Source organism: Rhinopithecus bieti, unplaced genomic scaffold (genome assembly GCF_001698545.2).
Source record: "Rhinopithecus bieti isolate Rb0 unplaced genomic scaffold, ASM169854v2 scaffold_1853, whole genome shotgun sequence".
Lineage (NCBI taxonomy): Eukaryota > Metazoa > Chordata > Mammalia > Primates > Cercopithecidae > Rhinopithecus > Rhinopithecus bieti.
Genome location: NW_016804151.1, coordinates 5,888,575 through 5,905,506, shown reverse-complemented (window position 1 = coordinate 5,905,506; position 16,932 = coordinate 5,888,575). Strand labels below are relative to the sequence as shown.

At 48.0% G+C, this 16,932-nt stretch overlaps 1 protein-coding gene across 1 annotated transcript in view; it reads right to left on the bottom strand.

Annotated features, from left to right (window-relative positions):
• MLLT1 (MLLT1 super elongation complex subunit) overlaps nt 1-16,932 on the bottom strand; it is a 74,408-nt gene that overhangs the window by 35,986 nt on the left and 21,490 nt on the right. The window contains 1 exon segment of the mRNA XM_017866871.1: nt 16,351-16,433. Within this exon segment, the coding sequence (XP_017722360.1) occupies nt 16,351-16,433 (83 nt within the window).

The following is a 16,932-nucleotide window of genomic DNA, read 5'->3' as shown; positions in this document are numbered from 1 at the left end:
AGACTCCGTCTCAAAAAAAATAATAATAAATAAATAAATAAATAAATAAAAAATAAATAAAATAAAATAAAATAAAATAAAATTCTACAATTAAAAAAAAAAAAGAAATGCAAGTGTGACTAACGAAGCTAACTGTATCACGAATGCATGACATGACCACACCAGGGAAAGAAAGGGCTGCCACAAATAACCTTGTAACCTTGCAGGGTTCCAACTTGACAGAAAGAGCTGCATGCCAATGCCGAGCCCTCGCGGTCAACACAGGACGGCTGGCTGTTGATTCTCAAACTATTTTCCTGGAATTAAACAGGTAAGCAAACACGGTACAGATGACAGGAGCCAGGTTTCCTCCTTCAGAGACAGCTACAAGGAAGCAACTGGGAAAGGTGTGAATGAGCCCACTCGTGCTGGATGGAGTTGGTAGCCTCAGAGGAACTTAGGTCTGTTTTCATATTACACAGACAGACACAGAACTGAACACAGATGTAAAGGGTGGGGTGGTTTCCTAGTTCCGTCACATGAGGGGACCTGAATGCAGTGATAACCAAGCAGCAGTGAGCACACTTAGCTCCCAGATCTTGGCTTTTAAACACCATTCTCCAACAATAGGAACTAAGGCTCCTGGGAACAGTGGAAGATTCTAGGGCTGGGGCAGAGAAATACAAGGTGAGCCTGTGGTGCCAGAATGTGGAAGCACCCCCAAAACCATGGGAACATGATGAAATGACAGGCCCAAATGCGAGAACAATTTCAACAACAAACGGGTAACAACAGACTGGATTATAACCCAAAGAAAAACGAAATACCTGTGAACCCATCCATGTTGAGATAAATAACTGAATACGTAAATGGAAGAGAAGGGACAGCTCTTCCTTAACGAAAAATTCCAGTTAATAAATGTAGAAAGGAAGGAAGAAATTAAAATTACCAGTAGACCACCACTGGGGGAGGCTAAAATTAGCAGGGGGTACCACAGGTTAAGTAGCCCTTATCCAAAATGCTTGGGACCAGAAATGTTTTGGATTTCAGATTTCTTTTCCGGATTTTGAATATCTGCATTATACTTACTGGTTCAGCATCCCTAATCTGAAAATATGCAATTTAAAATGCTCCAGTGAGCAGTTCCTTTGAGTGTCATGTTGGTGCTCAGAGTTTCAGATTTTGGAGCATTTTGGTGCCCTTTTTTTTTTTTTTTGTGAGAGTCTCACTCTGTGACCCAGGCTGGAGTGCAGTGGTGTGATCTCAGCTCATTGCAACCTCTTCCTCCCGGGCTCAAGCAATTCTTGTGCCTCAGCCTCCCAAGCAGCTGGAACTACAGGCGTGCACCACCACGCCCAGCTAATTGTTGTATTTTTAGCAGAGATGGGGTGCCATGTTGGCCAGGCTGGTCTCGAACTCCTGACCTCAGGTGATTCACTCACCTTGGCCTCCCAAAGTGCTGGAATTACAAGAGTGAGCCACTGCGCCCAGCCTGAGATTTTGAAGCATTTTTTATTTTGGATTTCTGGATTAGGGATACTCAACCTGTGTTTAAAAAAAAAAAAAGATAAAACAGGTTGTCTGCACAGCTTCAAAGTATCTCTCCCAAAATGGGTATTATTAACTGTGTTGTTTTTAACCTACACCCACCAGGATGGAGGGGTTAATTCCTCTCCCTTGAGTGTGGGCTGGACTTAGTGACCCACTTCTTCTAAGCAATAACCAGTGGAGAAACCTGGCAGACACCACTTAACCAGGAGATCAAGGTTAACCTCGGCTGTTAACCACGAGTCATGTAAATATCTGGCACTTCCTAAGACCATGTAAGCAGAAGTGCATTTACCTCTGTGGTCTTCTTATCGAACTCTATAACCATGGACTAGCCACGAGAAAATGGCAAGTGGAGGGAGATTCTACGTAATAGCCCACGAGTACATTTCAAAAATATCAAGGTCATGAAAGACTGAGGAAAGAGACACAGGCAACAGGGCAGCATCCTGGGGTGGGTTCCACAACAGAAAAAGAACATGAACTGAAAACTGGGAAACGCAAACCAGTCCCCAGTTCAGTTTGTGGCGATTGTACCGATGCTACTGTCTTGGTTTCGATCACTGGACCGTGGTTATGTGAGACGTTAACATTAACGGAGGCTGGGTCGTGGGGGAGGTCCTGTGGGAATTCTCTGTACTATCTTTGCAGCTCTTCTGTGTCTAAAATTATTTCAAAATTTAAAAAATCGTAGCTATGAGAGATTCCCAGTCAGGAACCACACTTGGTTCAGTAACGAAGATTTTCATGCATCTGGAGCAGCTCGGGTGTGCGAATCTACTTCTTTGTTCAACTGTGAGTTTTATGGAATCTAAATACAGATCAAGCCTTTCTGATGACGTTTCCGTATCCAAATTGAGTTGTGCAGCAAGTATAATAAACAGACTGAATTTCAAAGACTTGGTATGAAAAAAGAATGTAAAAATCTCTCAATACTTAAAAAATATTGATTACATGTTGAAATGATAACGTTTTAGATACACCGGGCTAAACCAATTATATTATTACAATTAATTTCACCTGTTTCTTTTGAACCTTTTTAATGCCGCTAAAAAATAATAATAATAATAAAGATTTCTACTGGACAGTCCGGGGTCTGAGATGTTACTCACTCACTAAAACAGGAAGGGCTTTAAATATCTTTGACCACTTCCAGGACAACAAACAGATACAAAGAGAGCATTTAAACAAGACTCCCTCATCTGACTGGGCCAAGTGCACTGAGGAACCGATTTATTCATCCGGGCCACTGCCTTGTCCGGGGCTGCCCCAGCATGGCCTCCTGGGCCACAGTCAAGGCCACTTTCCAAAAGAACAGTTCAGCTGCAGCACGCAGAAGCCTCGAGGCTGCATGTGACGAGAGGCAGGCCACCCGGATCCCCCCTCGAAGAGCTGGAGCTCCCAGCTCAGGGAAGTTCCCGTCATGCATCCAGTCTGCCCAGCAAGCACTTTACTGTCAAAGTTTAAAAATGGGCACTTATGGCCGGGCGCGGTGGCTCAAGCCTGTAATCCCAGCACTTTGGGAGGCCGAGACGGGCGGATCACGAGGTCAGGAGATCAAGACCATCCTGGCTAACACGGTGAAACCCCGTTTCTACTAAAAAATACAAAAAACTAGCCGGGCGACGTGGCGGGCGCCTGTAGTCCCAGCTACTCAGGAGGCTGAGGCAGGAGAATGGTGTAAACCCCGGAGGTGGAGCTTGCAGTGAGCTGAGATCCGGCCACTGCACTCCAGCCTGGGCGACAGAGCAAGACTCCGTCTCAAAAAAAAAAAAAAAAAAAGGGCACTTATCCAGAAGATAGAAAGGGCCCAGTCAGGCAAAGCGGCTCGCGCCTATAATCCCAGCACTTTGGGAGGTCTAGGTGGGCGGATCACTTGAGCTCAGAAGTTCGAGATCAGCCTGGGCAACACGACAAGACCCCATCTCTACAAAAGTAGAAAAATTAGCCAGGTATGGTAGTGCACACCTGTGGTCCCAGCCACTCAGGAGGCTGAGGTGGGAGGACTGCTTGACGGGGGAGGTGGAGTCTGCAATGAGCTGTGATTGCACCACTGTTCTCCAGCCTGGGTGACAGAGTGAGACCCTGTTTCAAAAAAAAAAAAAAAAGCAAGACAAAAAACTCTTACCACTCAAAAAGAAAACCCCAAATCAAATACGGGCAAAGAGTTTGAATAGACCTATCTTCAAAAAAAATACACAAATGGCCAATAAGCACATGAAAAGATGCTCATTATCATTAATCATCAGGGAAAGGTGAATCAAAACCACCTACAAATACCATTTCACACCCACAAGGATGGCTATCACTGAAAACAGACGAAAAACAGGAGATAACAAATGCGGGTGAGGACGTGGTGAAATTGGAATGCTTGTGTGTTGCTAGTGGCAATGTAAAATGGTTTGGCTGCTGTGAAAACAGTTTGGCACTCCCTCAAAGAAATTAAACATAGAATTACCATATGACCCAGCAATTCCACTCTAAGGTATACAGTCATCTCTCAGAACTGTGAGGGATTGGTTCCAGAACACCCTTTGGATACCAAAGTCTGCAGAGGCTCAAATCCCTTTATATAAAACAGTAGCATTTGCACATAACCTGTGCACACCCTCCCATATACTTGAAATCATCTCTAGATCCCTCATCATGCCGAATACAATGCCTACACACCACTGCATTCCCGTGGATTCAATGGCCCCTGGCAAATTCACGTTTTGCCTTTTAGAACTCTGTGGATTTTTTTTTCCGAATAGTTTCTGTTTGTGGTCGGTTGAATTCATGGATGCGGAGCCCATGGATATGGAGGGCCAACTGTATACCCAAAGGAATTGAAACCTGGTACTCAAACACATACACGCACAGCCATGTTCAAAGCAGTGCTTATTCGTAACAGCCAGGAGGTGGGAACAGCCTGCATGTCCGTCCACGGATGAATGGGTAAACAAAGTGTGGGACAGCCACACGGGGGAGTGGTACTTGGCCACGAAAAGGAATGCAGTTCTTACACATGCAGCAACACGGATGAACTCACAAACACGGCAGAAAGAAGGAAAGAAGCCAGACACAAACGTCACGTACTGTATGACTCCATTTACATGAAACTGCCAGAATGGGCCCGTCCACCAAGACACAATATAGATCAGTGGCTGCCAGGAACGGTGGCGAGGCGGGGAACGGGAAACAGCTGCTTACTGGCACAAGGTTTCCTTCCGGGGTGATGAAACTGCTCTGGAACTAGAAGGAGACGGCAGTAGTACAGCCCCATGAATGTACTAAATGCCACTTTACTTACTGTTTGCTTTAAAATGGTTCATTTCATTTCATGTGAATTTCACCTCCCTTCTTAAAAAGGTTGGGGCGGGGGGGTGGCAGCACTTATTCACTGGTTGTGCCAGGAGGTTTTCTGATATTTGGACATACAATAGCTACCCCTCTGGAATGAATCTGGTTCATCCATTTAGTACTCATTTAATAAAGATTGAACAAGTGCCACCTCCATGCTAGACGCCAGCTGAGAACAAAAGCAGAACCCTGGTCCTGAACTTACTTTTGGGTGGTAGAGACACATGGACGAGTAAACACACATCCACATATCTGCTACAAAAAAGAAAGGAACAGTGAGTTAGAAAAAAGAAAGAAGAACCAAATCCAGAGGAGAGGCTTTAATTTTAGATGTCAACTTGACTGAATTAAGCAATACCTAGAGGACCTGGCATAGTGGCTCATGCCTATAATCCCAGCACTTTGAGAGGCCAAGGTGGGAGGATCGCTTGAGCCCAGGAGTTCGAGACCAGCCTGAGCAACATGACAAAACTCCATCTCTACAAAAAAAAAAAAAAAGAAAAAAGAAAAAAGAAATTAGCTGGGCGTGGTGGCACACTCCTGTAGTCCCAGCCACTTGGAAAGCTGAAGTGGGAGGATCACCGGAGCCCAGGGAGGTCAAGGCTGCAGTGAGCTGAGAGTGTACCACTGCACTCCAGTCTGGGTGACAGAGCGAGACTCCATCACAAAGAAAAAAGAAAAAAGAACGTAGAGAACCGGTAAGGCATTATTTCTGGGTGTGTCTACTAGGGTGTTTCCAGAGGATACTGTAAAAAGTCAGTGGGCTGAGTAGGGAAGATTCACCTTCAATGTGGGCCAGCATCATCCAACTGGTTAGGTCCCAGAAGGGACAAAAAAGATAGAGAAATGGCGATCTGTCTCTAAAGGGACAAAAAGTCAGGGATGGCAGTCTCTCCATCTGCCTGTCTCTCTCTGTGGCCTTAGGACTCTGGCCTCACCCTCAGTACCAGGCCTTCGACCTCCGAGCGAGAATTACACCAGGGTTTCCCTGCTGTGGGGGCGTCTGAGCTTGCGGGGAGCTGTGCTGCCAGCCGCCCAGGTCTCCAGCTTGCGGGTGGCCTGTCATAGGACTTCTCGGCTTCCACAATCACGTGAGGCTCTTCCCCCAGTAAGTCCCCTCTTGTATCTGGGTATCTATCTATAGATCCTATTGATTTTGTCTGGAGAAAAAACCCCAACAAATACAACAACCAATGGGTCAAAGAAGAAATCACTGAGAGAATTAGGAAGTACTTTTGAGATAACGAAAACAAAACACAATGTATCGAAACATATGGAATACAGTGTACACAGTGCTCACAGCAAAATGTACAGGTGTAAACACCTACATTCAAAAATAAGAGTGACTTCAAATCAGTGACTCCCTTTATACCCTAAGGAATTAGAAAAAGAACTAAACTCAAAGCTAACAGAAGGAAAAAGAACAGAAATAAAATAAGCAATAAAAGATATAAAGTGAATTAATAAAATCAAGTTTCTTTGAAGAGATCAACTAAATTGACAAACCTTTGGCTAGTATTTTAAAAAAAGAACATAAATAACCCACATCAGACACAAAAGTGGGAACTACCAATCATATAGAAATTATAAGAATTATGAGAATACTATGGGCAACTATACGCCAGCTAGATAATGTAGGTAAGACATAACCTTAGAAGTAAATTACTAAAATTGAATCAAGAAGAAGTGGGGCTGGGCACAGTGGCTCACGACTGTAATCGCAGCACTTTGGGAGACCAAGGTGGGCAGATCACGAGGTTAGGAGATCGAGACCATCCTGGCTAACATGTAAACTCCTTCTCTACTAAAAAATAACAAAAAAAAAAAAAAAAAAAAAAAATTTAGCCAGGCGCTGGTGGGCCACACCTGCAGTCCCAGCTACTTGGGATCTGAGCAGGAGAATGCAGTGAAACCAGGAGCGAGCTTGCAGGAGCGAGATTGCACCACTGCACTCCAGCCGGGCGACAGCGAAGCGAGCTCCATCTCAAAAAAAAAAAAAAAAAAAAAAAAGTGAAGAATCTCAACACATTGATAACAAGAGATGGAATCAGAAATCAAATACTTCCCAGAAAGAAAAGCCCAAGACCAGACGGTTCACCGAACTCTACGGAACATTCAAAGAACAAACGCCACTCCTGTTCAAACTCTACCAAATCTTAGAAGAGGAGGGAGTACCTCCTAACTCACTTTCTGAGGGTGGTGTTACCCTGATACTAAAGCCAGACAAAGATACCACAAGAAAACCACACAGCAACGTTCCTTATGAATACAGACATAAAAATCCTTAACAAAATACTAGCAAACCCAATCCAACAGTACACTAAAAAGATTATATACCATAACCAAGAAGGATTTATCCCAGGAATGCAAGGCGGCGGGGGGTTCCTATGCGAAAATCCATTAGCGTAATACAGCACATTAATAAAACGAAGAAAAAAAGACATGATTTTCTCAATAGAGACAGATAAAAGCATCTGACAAAACTCAACACCTATTCATGATTTAGAAAAACATCATTCAGCGAGCTAGGAAAAGAAGGTGTGACATGGTAAGAAATATATACATTTGGTCTCTACTCCTAGTCCTGGCACCAAGCTGCTAAAACACTTTCTGAGAGATGGTGGTGATAGGAGCCTGTTTTGTTTTAATATTGGGTCTTAGTCCTGGGTTCCTGACACAAAGGCCTCTGAGATCCTTGAAATCTTGGAAGTGATACGAGCATCTTTACATTCGTTCATGAGATGCCTGGTGACTGAATGCCTCTAGATAGCTTCAGGATGGGGGCTGGTTGCCAGGGGAACCAACCATGTGATACGCGGCTGGAATTTTCAGCCCCACCCCCTGACCTCTTAGGGAGGGCAAAGGGGCTGGAAATTTAGTTTAATCACCAATGGCCGATGGTTTAATCAATCATGCCCACACAATGGAGCTTCCATAAACACCTTACACAAAGGGGTTCCGAGAGCTTCCAGGCTGGCCTGTCTGAGGGCATGGAACATCGGCACCCTTCCCACATACCCTGCCCCATGTAGCAAGGTTTGGCCATTACTGAATTGCACTCTTTACGACAAACCAGTAACGGAAGTAAAATGTTTTCCTGAGTTCTGTGAGCCATTATAGAGAACTGTTGAACATAAGCAGGGAGAACGTCCAACTTATGGCTGGTTGAGTACAGGTGGCAGTCGGGGACTTGTGACTGGCATCTGAAGCAGGGGCTGTCCTGTGAAACTGGGCTCTTAACCTGGGAGCTTGGGCTAACTCCAGGTCGTGGATAACAACACTGAATTCAATTGCAGGACCCCCAGGTGGGGTCTGCAGAGAACTCGAGAACTATAATGTCTGAGAAACCCACACATCTGGTGTCAGAAATGTTGTAAGTGGAGAAAACATGTTTTTCCTTCTTCTAGAAGGGAATTTCCTTAACCTGATAAAGGGTATTTACAAAAGCTCACAGCTGACATCACACTCAATGGAAAAGGCTGGAAACTCTTCCCCTGAGATCAGGAACCAGGCGGGATGCCCACTCTCTCCATTGCTATTCAACACTGTGCTGGAGGTTCTAGCCAGAGCAGTCAAGCAAGAAAAAGACTTTGACAAAAGACATCCAAACTAGAACCTCTATTTGCAGATGACATGATTCTATATTCAGAAAATCTCAAAGAAGCCAAACAAACAAACAAACAAACAAAAAAAAACCCTACTAAAGCTACTAATAAATTCAGTAAAGCTGCAGGGTACAAGATCAATACACAAAAATTGGTTGTGCTGTCCACAGAGGAGGTCTACAGGAAAAACAAAATCAGCTGTGCTTCTGTACACCTGCAATGAACAATCCAAAAAGGGAATAGCATTCCAAAGAATAAAATACCTAGGAATAAGGCCAGGCACAGTGGCTCACGTCTGTGATCCCAGCACTCGGAGGCCGAGGTGGGCAGATCACTTGAGATCAGGAGTTTGAGACCAGCCTGGCCAATATGGCAAAACCCCATCTCTACTAAAAATACAAAAATTAGCCAGGCATGGTGGCACACGCCCATAATTCCAGCTACTCGGGAGGCTGAGGCAGGAGAATCGCTTGAACCCAGGAGGCAGAGGTGGCAGTGAGCCAAGATTGTGCCACTGCACCCCAGCCTGGGTGACAGACAGAGACTCTGCCTCAAAACAAAACAAGCCAAAAAAACCTAGGAATAAATTTAAGCACGCAGGTAAAAGACTTAGGTATACTGAAAACTATAAAACACTGCTGAAAGAAACTAAAGACTTAATTAAGTGGAAAGACATTCCTTGTTCATGGAATGAAGACTTAATATTGCTAAGATGTTTCAAAAATGACTAGATTCAAGGCCGGGCGTGGTGGCTCACACCTGTAATCCCAGCACTTTGGGAGGCCGAGGCGGGTGGATGATGAGGTCAGGAGATCGAGACCATCCTGGCTAACATGGTGAAACCCCACCTCTACTAAAAATGCAAAAAATTAGCCGGGCGTGGTAGTGGGTGCCTGTAGTCCCAGCAACTCGGGAGGCTGAGGCAGGAGAATGGCGTGAACCCGGGAGGCGGAGCTTGCAGTGAGCCGAGATTGTGCCACTGCACTCCAGTCTGGGTGACAGAGCAAGACTCCGTCTCAAAAAAAAAAAAAAAAAAAAAATGACTAGAGTCAATAGAATCTCTATAAAAATTCCAATAGAATTTTTTGCAAAAATGTAAAAGTCAAACCTCAAATTCATATGGAATCACAAGGGGCACAGAATAACCAAAGTCATATTGAAGACGGAAAAAAAAAACAGAGTTAGAGGACTCACACTTGCCAATTCCAAAACTTCCTACAAGGCTGGGCGCGCTGGCTCACATCTGTAATTCCAGCATTTTGGGGGGCCCAAGGCGAAAGGATCGCTTAAGGCCAGGAGTTCAAGACCAGCCTGGGCCAGGCACAGTGGCTCACACCTGTAATCCCAGCACTTTGGGAGGCCGAGGCAGGTGGATTACCTGAGGTCAGTTCGAGACCAGCCTGGCCCACATGGAGAAACCCCGTCTCTACTAAAAATATAAACAATTAGCCAGGCATGGTGGCGGGCACCTGTAATCCCAGCAACTCAGGAGGCTGAGGCAGGAGAATCGCTTGAAGCCGGGAGGCGGAGGTTGCGGTGAGCCAGGATCATGCCACTGCACTCCAGCCTGGACAAGAGCAAAACTCTGTCTCAAAAAGATAGATGAATAAATAAATAAATAAAAGACTAGCCTGCACAACACAATGGGACCCCATCTCTACAAAAATAATGAAATTAGCTGGATGTGGTGGCGCGTGCCTGTGGTCTCAGCTACCTGGGAGGCTGAGGTGGGAGGACTGCCTGAGCCCAAGAGGTCAAAGCTACAGTGGCCGTGATTGCACCACTGCACTCCAGCCTGGGTGACAGAGCAAGGCTCTGACAAAAAAAAAAAAAAAAAAAAACCTTCCTATACAACTACAGTAATCAAAACAGTATGGCACCAGCATAAGCACAGACACATAGACCAATGAAATAGAATTCAGAGTCCAGTTTTAAACCCAAAATCTATGGCCAACTGATTTTCAACGAGGCTCTACCACCACTCGATGGTGAAAGAACAGTCTCTTTGGTGAATGGTGCTGGGACACCTGGAAAACCACACGCAAAAGAATACTGTTAGACCTCCACCTCGCTTCGTATACGAAAGTTCACTCGAAAATGAATCAACTGTCTAAGCATAAGGACTACAACTATGAAATGGGTGTAAATAAACACGGGGCAAATCTTCACGACCTCAGATTAGGCAATGGAGTCACAGATTTTACACCAAAGGTGTGAGTGACAAGAAGAAACAGATTAATAGAACGTCATAAACATTTAAAACGTTCATGCAACAAGGGACATTATCAGGGCTGGGTGTGGCAGCTCACGCCTGTAATCCCAGCCAGTTGGGAGGCTGGGGTGGGAGAACTGCTTGAGCCCAGGAAGTCAGGGTTACAATGAACCAAGATCACATCACTGCACTCCAGCCTGGGCAACAGAGTGAGACGCTGCTGAAAAAACAGACATTATGAAGAATGTAAAAAAAAAAAAACCTATAAAAGGGGATAAGATATTTGAAATCACATACCCTATAAGAGTTTAATATCCAAAATATATAAAGAACTTCTATAACACAACAACAAAAACAACCTAATTCAAAAATGGGCAACGGGCATTCAAAAATGGGCAACTCACGCCTGTAATCCCAGCACTTTGGGAGGCCAAGGCAGATGGATCACTTGAGGTCGGGAGTTCGAGACCAGCCTCGCAAACATGGCGCAACCCCATCAGTGCTAAAAATACAAAAATTAGCCGGGCGTGGTGGTGGGAGCCTATAATTCCAGCCCCCCTCGGGAGGCTGAGGGAGGAGAATCGCTTGAACCCAAGAGGCAGAGGTTGTAGTGAGCCGTGATAGCGCCACTGCACTCCAGCCTAGCCAACACAGCGAGACTCCGTCTCGGAAAAAAACAAACAAAAATGGGCAATGGATATATCTAGACATTTCCTGAGAAAGAGATACGTGCAGCCAGCAAGCATGTGAAAAGATGTGAAACATCACAGGTCATCAAGGAAATGCAAATAAAAACCTCAACAGTTACAGCTCCACACCCACAAGGATGGCTATAATTTTTAAGAAACAGAAAACAAGCATTGCTGAGGATGTGGAGAAACAGGAACCCTCACACATTGCTGGTGGAACTATGACAGGGTCCAGCCACTGGAAAACAGCTTAGCGGTTCCTCAGAAAGCTAAAGAGAAAACTGTTGTATGAGCCTGCAATTCCATTCCTAGGTGTATACCCCCAGAGGGACTCAAAACAGGCACTCAAACAAGTACGTGTATACACACACACACACACACACACGTTCACAGCAGCACTATTCCCCATAGCAAATGGGCAGAAACAGCCCAAACATCTATCCACAGATGAATGGATAAACACAGAACGGTACAGCTGTCTGTCATTCTGCATAGATTCCATACTTTTGAATTTACCTCCTCACTGAAGTTCATTTGCAAACCCCAAACCAATACTGTCGGCTTTCACTGTCTTTTGCGGACACGCCCAGAACAGCAAAAAGGTTGAGTTGCCAAGCAAGGCAACGCTGTCCTCTTGCTTGGGAAAAACTTCTTCACAACACACATGTATTGCTTTGCAATCAGATGAGGCCCTCCAAATTCTTTTTCCTTGAGAGAGTGGAGTGATTTTTCTGTAAAAGAACATCTCACCAGCCGGGTGTGGTGGCTCACACCTGTAATCCCAGCACTTTGGGAGGCCAAGGTGGGCAGATCACGACGTCAGGAGATCGAGACCATCCTGGCTAACACGGTGAAACCCTGTCTGCACTAAAAAATACAAAAAAAATTAGCTGGGTGTGGTGGCGGGCGCCCTAAGTCCCAGCTATTGGGGAGCCTGAGGCAGGAGAATGGCGTGAACCCAGGAGGCGGAGCTTGCAGTGAGCCAAGATCACACCACTGCACTCCAGTCTGGGAGACAGAGCGAAACTACATCTTAAGAAAAAGAACATCCTACCAACAGGTCAAACAAAATGCAGCCTCAGTTAAGTTCTAGTGCCTAACACTGCATAAAGCACAATCCCTTCATTTTACAGGCGATGCCATATTCAAGGTCAAGTGCCCTCACTGAGAAAGCCACACACTTATACAAGAATAGAGCTGTCTGAGAAAGCACATTCTCTGCTCTGGTCTTAGAGCCACACTCACCGGAGAAGCCAAACAACATCTTTTTCATTGCAGGAACCCTCAACCTCCTTTGGGCCCTCCGAGGTCTGAGGCTCCCTTTCTTCACTGAACTTTCTTGCCCACATTGACTGGAAGGAGCCGATATCATTTCAACAACAAACGGATGAAATGTCCGCTGTGCCGGGCCCCGGGTCAAGCGCTGCACCTGCTGTCTCCCTCTTAATCTTCCTGACGCCTGAGAAGCGGATGCAGCCAGAAACCCCATCTTATGGACAGACAAACTGAGGCCCAGAGGAGTGACCTACCCATGGTGACACAGTCAGGCTATGAGACTGAACCCTGGCGTGTCCACCTCCAAACTGTGGTCTCTGCAGCTCTCTCCCTACCCTGTCCAGACACACCAGCGCCTCCCCAAACCCACCCCGTCACCAACCTCTGTTTACTCCTTCCACTTTCCCGACCTCCCACTGAGGAGTAGGCCGTGGCTAACCACCGAACACAAGCCCTGGCTACAGCAGGTAGAAAAACCGCTAGCAAACCCATGCACTATGACCTTGTCCCCAGTCATGTTCCGAATCCTGCAGCCATGAAGCACTCCTATCCCTGGCGTCATCAAGCACTATCATGCTTCTAGGTCATGCCTGTCTCAGGCAACGGGTGTGTCCTTACAAAGAGCTGGTTCCAGTCCTAGCTCTGCCAACTTCTGGGGCTTGACCAAGTGACCCGGGATCCAGGATCTCCTCCGCCTGTGGATGGCACACACACCCCTACCACTGTGAGGAGGACCTGCATTCCCCGACCGTGCCGTGGGGCCCCCGGTACTCCCGGTGCAGGACCCTCTACAACCACCCCAGGAAGAGAAGGTTCCCAGGCAATGGGGCACATAGCACACTGAAGCAGCTGGCTTCTGTCCTGAGAGAGAGGGAGCGCTGCGATTCTCAGCACAGCCACACGGCTTCTGCAGGAATTATTCAGACAAATAAACACCAAGAAACATGACTTAAAAAAAAAAAGAAAGAAAAAACAGAAAAACTGGCCATCCTCCAAAAGGGCTCAATGAAAGCACATGCTGAGATTTGAAAAACCTGCTACATCTAAAATGGGAGAATTTTACTATATGTAAATTATACCTCGATAAACCAGACTTAAAGAAAACATACTGGCCGGGCGCGGTGGCTCACGCCTGTAATCCCAGCACTCCGGGAGGCCGAGGTGGGCAGATCACGAGGTCAAGAGATCAAGACCATCCTGGCTAACACAGTGAAACCCAGTCTCTACTAAAAACACAAAAAATTAGCTAGGCGTGGTGGCGGGCGCCTGTAGTCCCAGCTACTCAGGAGGCTGAGGCAAGAGAATGGCATGAACCCGGGAGGCGGAGCTTGTAGTGAGCCGAGATCACACCACTGCACTCCAGTCTGGGCGACAGAACGAGACTCCATCTCAAAAAAAAAAAAAAAAAGAAAAAAAAAGAAAACAATTTAACCCAACGATGTCACCATGGGCTGCCGGAAGTACACATGCTCCTGCCGAAGGGCACCAAGGGAGCTGGCACTGCGCTTGGGGCCTTTCAGAGGAACCAGGCAACAAGTGCTAGAGAGGAACATGGGGTCCCATGCCCCCCGTGCAACCACACGCCCCCACACCCTAAATGAAGCCCCCAGGATCCCGAAAGAGCAGGCAGGGATCCAGAGAGGGCTCTCTGTCCTCTTGACACCCCTACATAGGAGAGGATGCTGGGCCCAGCAGTAACAATCCTACGGCCAAAGGGTCCCCCGCTTCCTTTCTCTACAGGGGCAGGATGCAAGGGTGGAGCCTCAGGAACTCAGGACAGAAACAGTCCTGGAGTCTGCATTTCAGACTCAGTTGAGAGCTGCAGGACACATCAGGTGGGGCCACCTGAGCAGCAGCCACTCAGGGTCCCTGCTGCGTTGCGCACGGCGGCACCACATAGTGTGGGTTTCTGCCACATTTGGGAGCGGCCAGCCTGCATCTCTCCTGAAGGTGTCCCTACTGAGCAAGGATGACAAGCAGCAAACAGCACTGGCCAGGCCCTGCCCCACCTGCCACCAAATCCATGGGCAGCCCACGGCGGAGCCAGGCAGCAGTCGTAGCCCCTTGCCTGAGGGCGCTGGGCAGTAGAATGGATGCCACCAGTCCCCAGGTGGCTGAAGGCTGTGTCAGGGACCAGACAGGTGTCTGGGAACACAGAAAACCTCACTGAGCTTGGGCACAGTGGCACGTGCCTGTAGTCCCAGCTACTTGGGAGGCTGGGGTGGGAGGATCGCTTGAGCCTGGGAGGCTGAGGATGGAGTGAGCTATGATTGCACCACTGCACTCCAGTCTGGGCAACAGAGCAAGACCTTGTCTCTAAAAACAAAAAAAAAGCCTTGCTGGCCCAAAATGCTTCTGAACCTCAGAGGACTTTAATCTAAGTCATCCCAGAGGCGAGCTTAAACTGCCCACACAGACGGTGGCCTCACAAGTCAGCCGCTAGAACACCAGTGCCTGGGCTGCGGAGCACCTTCCACGGACAGGCTTGAGCAATCCCCTCAACCGCCCCAAGAGGGGGCTGCTGTTCTCATTCCCCTTCCGCACGCTCACGGGATGGAGCTGGGGAGACTGGGAGCCCAGGGATACACCTGGCAGGGGGGTGGCCCCACAGGCCCAAGGGCCGGGACCACCCACCCCACAGATGGCCCACTTGCAGGCAGGTTCGGCTCTTCTCCCATTGGGGCCTCAATTCCAGCAAAGCCTCAGAATGACCTAGGTTTCTGTGAACTGGACCCCGGGTGAGGTCTTGCATCTGAAATTGGCCAAGGTGCACCGGCTGAAATGTCACCCGGCTCCCAGGAGGGCCGCATGCCAAATGCCTCTCCTCAAGGCCCTTAGTGCCAGGGGGTTTGTGGAAAAGTAGAACGGCAGCCATGCGGCCCGGCACAGCCAGGTACAAACCAGGGACTCAGTAACCAAGTGGGGCGGCATCCACAGGCCTCCCAGGGACAACTCCTGCCCCAGCGCTGCCTCCATGCCAGTCCAGCTGCACTTGTGGGAAAGCAGCCGGCGGTCGACAAGCCACGAGCCAGGAAATGTCACCGCTGGCCCTGTGGTGACGCCTGGGAGAAGGAGCAGAGGCAGGCTCTGAGTTGTTTTAATTATTAGGCCAAAAAAAAAAAGGTGAAAAACTACAGATGAAGGAAAATGGAAACAAAATCCCCTGCACTCCCACCACCCAGATGACGCGGATGACCCGCGCTATCATTCTGGATAGAGATAACTCCTTTTTCCTTTAAGTTTTATATATGTAGCTTGCTTCATTAATTCTGAAGCTCATCAAAGATTCTGCCTAGAAGACGCACCGTAATCGGACCGTAATCAGATATTTAAGCTATTTCTCGATCTCAGTCAGTACACATGGCCCGGATATTAACCCTCTAGGACCGTCGAGGAAGCTGGTCCTGACAGGGGATGTCACTGCTGGCACATTTTCTAGGCAACTGGACAGGAGGTGGCCCAGCAGCTCCCCGAGAGCAGCAGACCAAGGGGCATGCCCACCTGCTGTCACGAACCCACCTGTGTCCTGGCCCCTGATGTCCCCGGGAATGGAGATGGCGACCAGCACTCCCCGCAGCCCTCACTGGAACGCCTGTGCATGGGCAACGGCCAGGTCTCCGGCCTGTTTTGTGAACTGGTGGCACCCGGAGCAGAGGTCCCCACAGAGAGGCAACCTGCTTGCTCCCCTCAGGGATCCTACCTTGTTTTTGAAGTGCACCTCGATGGGCATGATGAAGCCAGCGTACCCCGACTCCTCTACTTTGTAGGGGGGCTCCTTGCACACTAAAAAGAAAAGGAAGAAATACACCCGTCAGCTTCCTGCCTGTTTCAGGCCCGGTCGCCAGTGGCAGTACTGCACCCCTCAACCCCACCACCTCCTCACAGGGGCTTGGCTGGCCTCGCAGGGGGAGGCTTTTCAGTCGGTTGAGCCCCTGTGACAGGGTTGACTTCCACGGCAAAGTGATCTTAGGCATAAAACAGCAGGGAAGAGAAGGAGAAAGGAGACTTGGCCACCGGTGTGGTCAGCAGAGAGTGAGTGAGAGGGAACATTAGCCTGTCATTGGGGCCCTTGCTCCTGCAGAGGACGAGGAGGCTGAGGCCAGAGAAGGCTGCACAAGTTGACCAACTCAGGTCGATGTCGGTAAGTGTGGCCTGGGTGAGGCGTAAAACCCAGCAGGCAGGGCCACACACTCTACTGTCACCACCTCCAGCATGGGGGCTGGGCACCTGCTGTGCCACAGATGCATGCACTGAGAGATGGGGGAGCCCCAGGCGGCTGGGA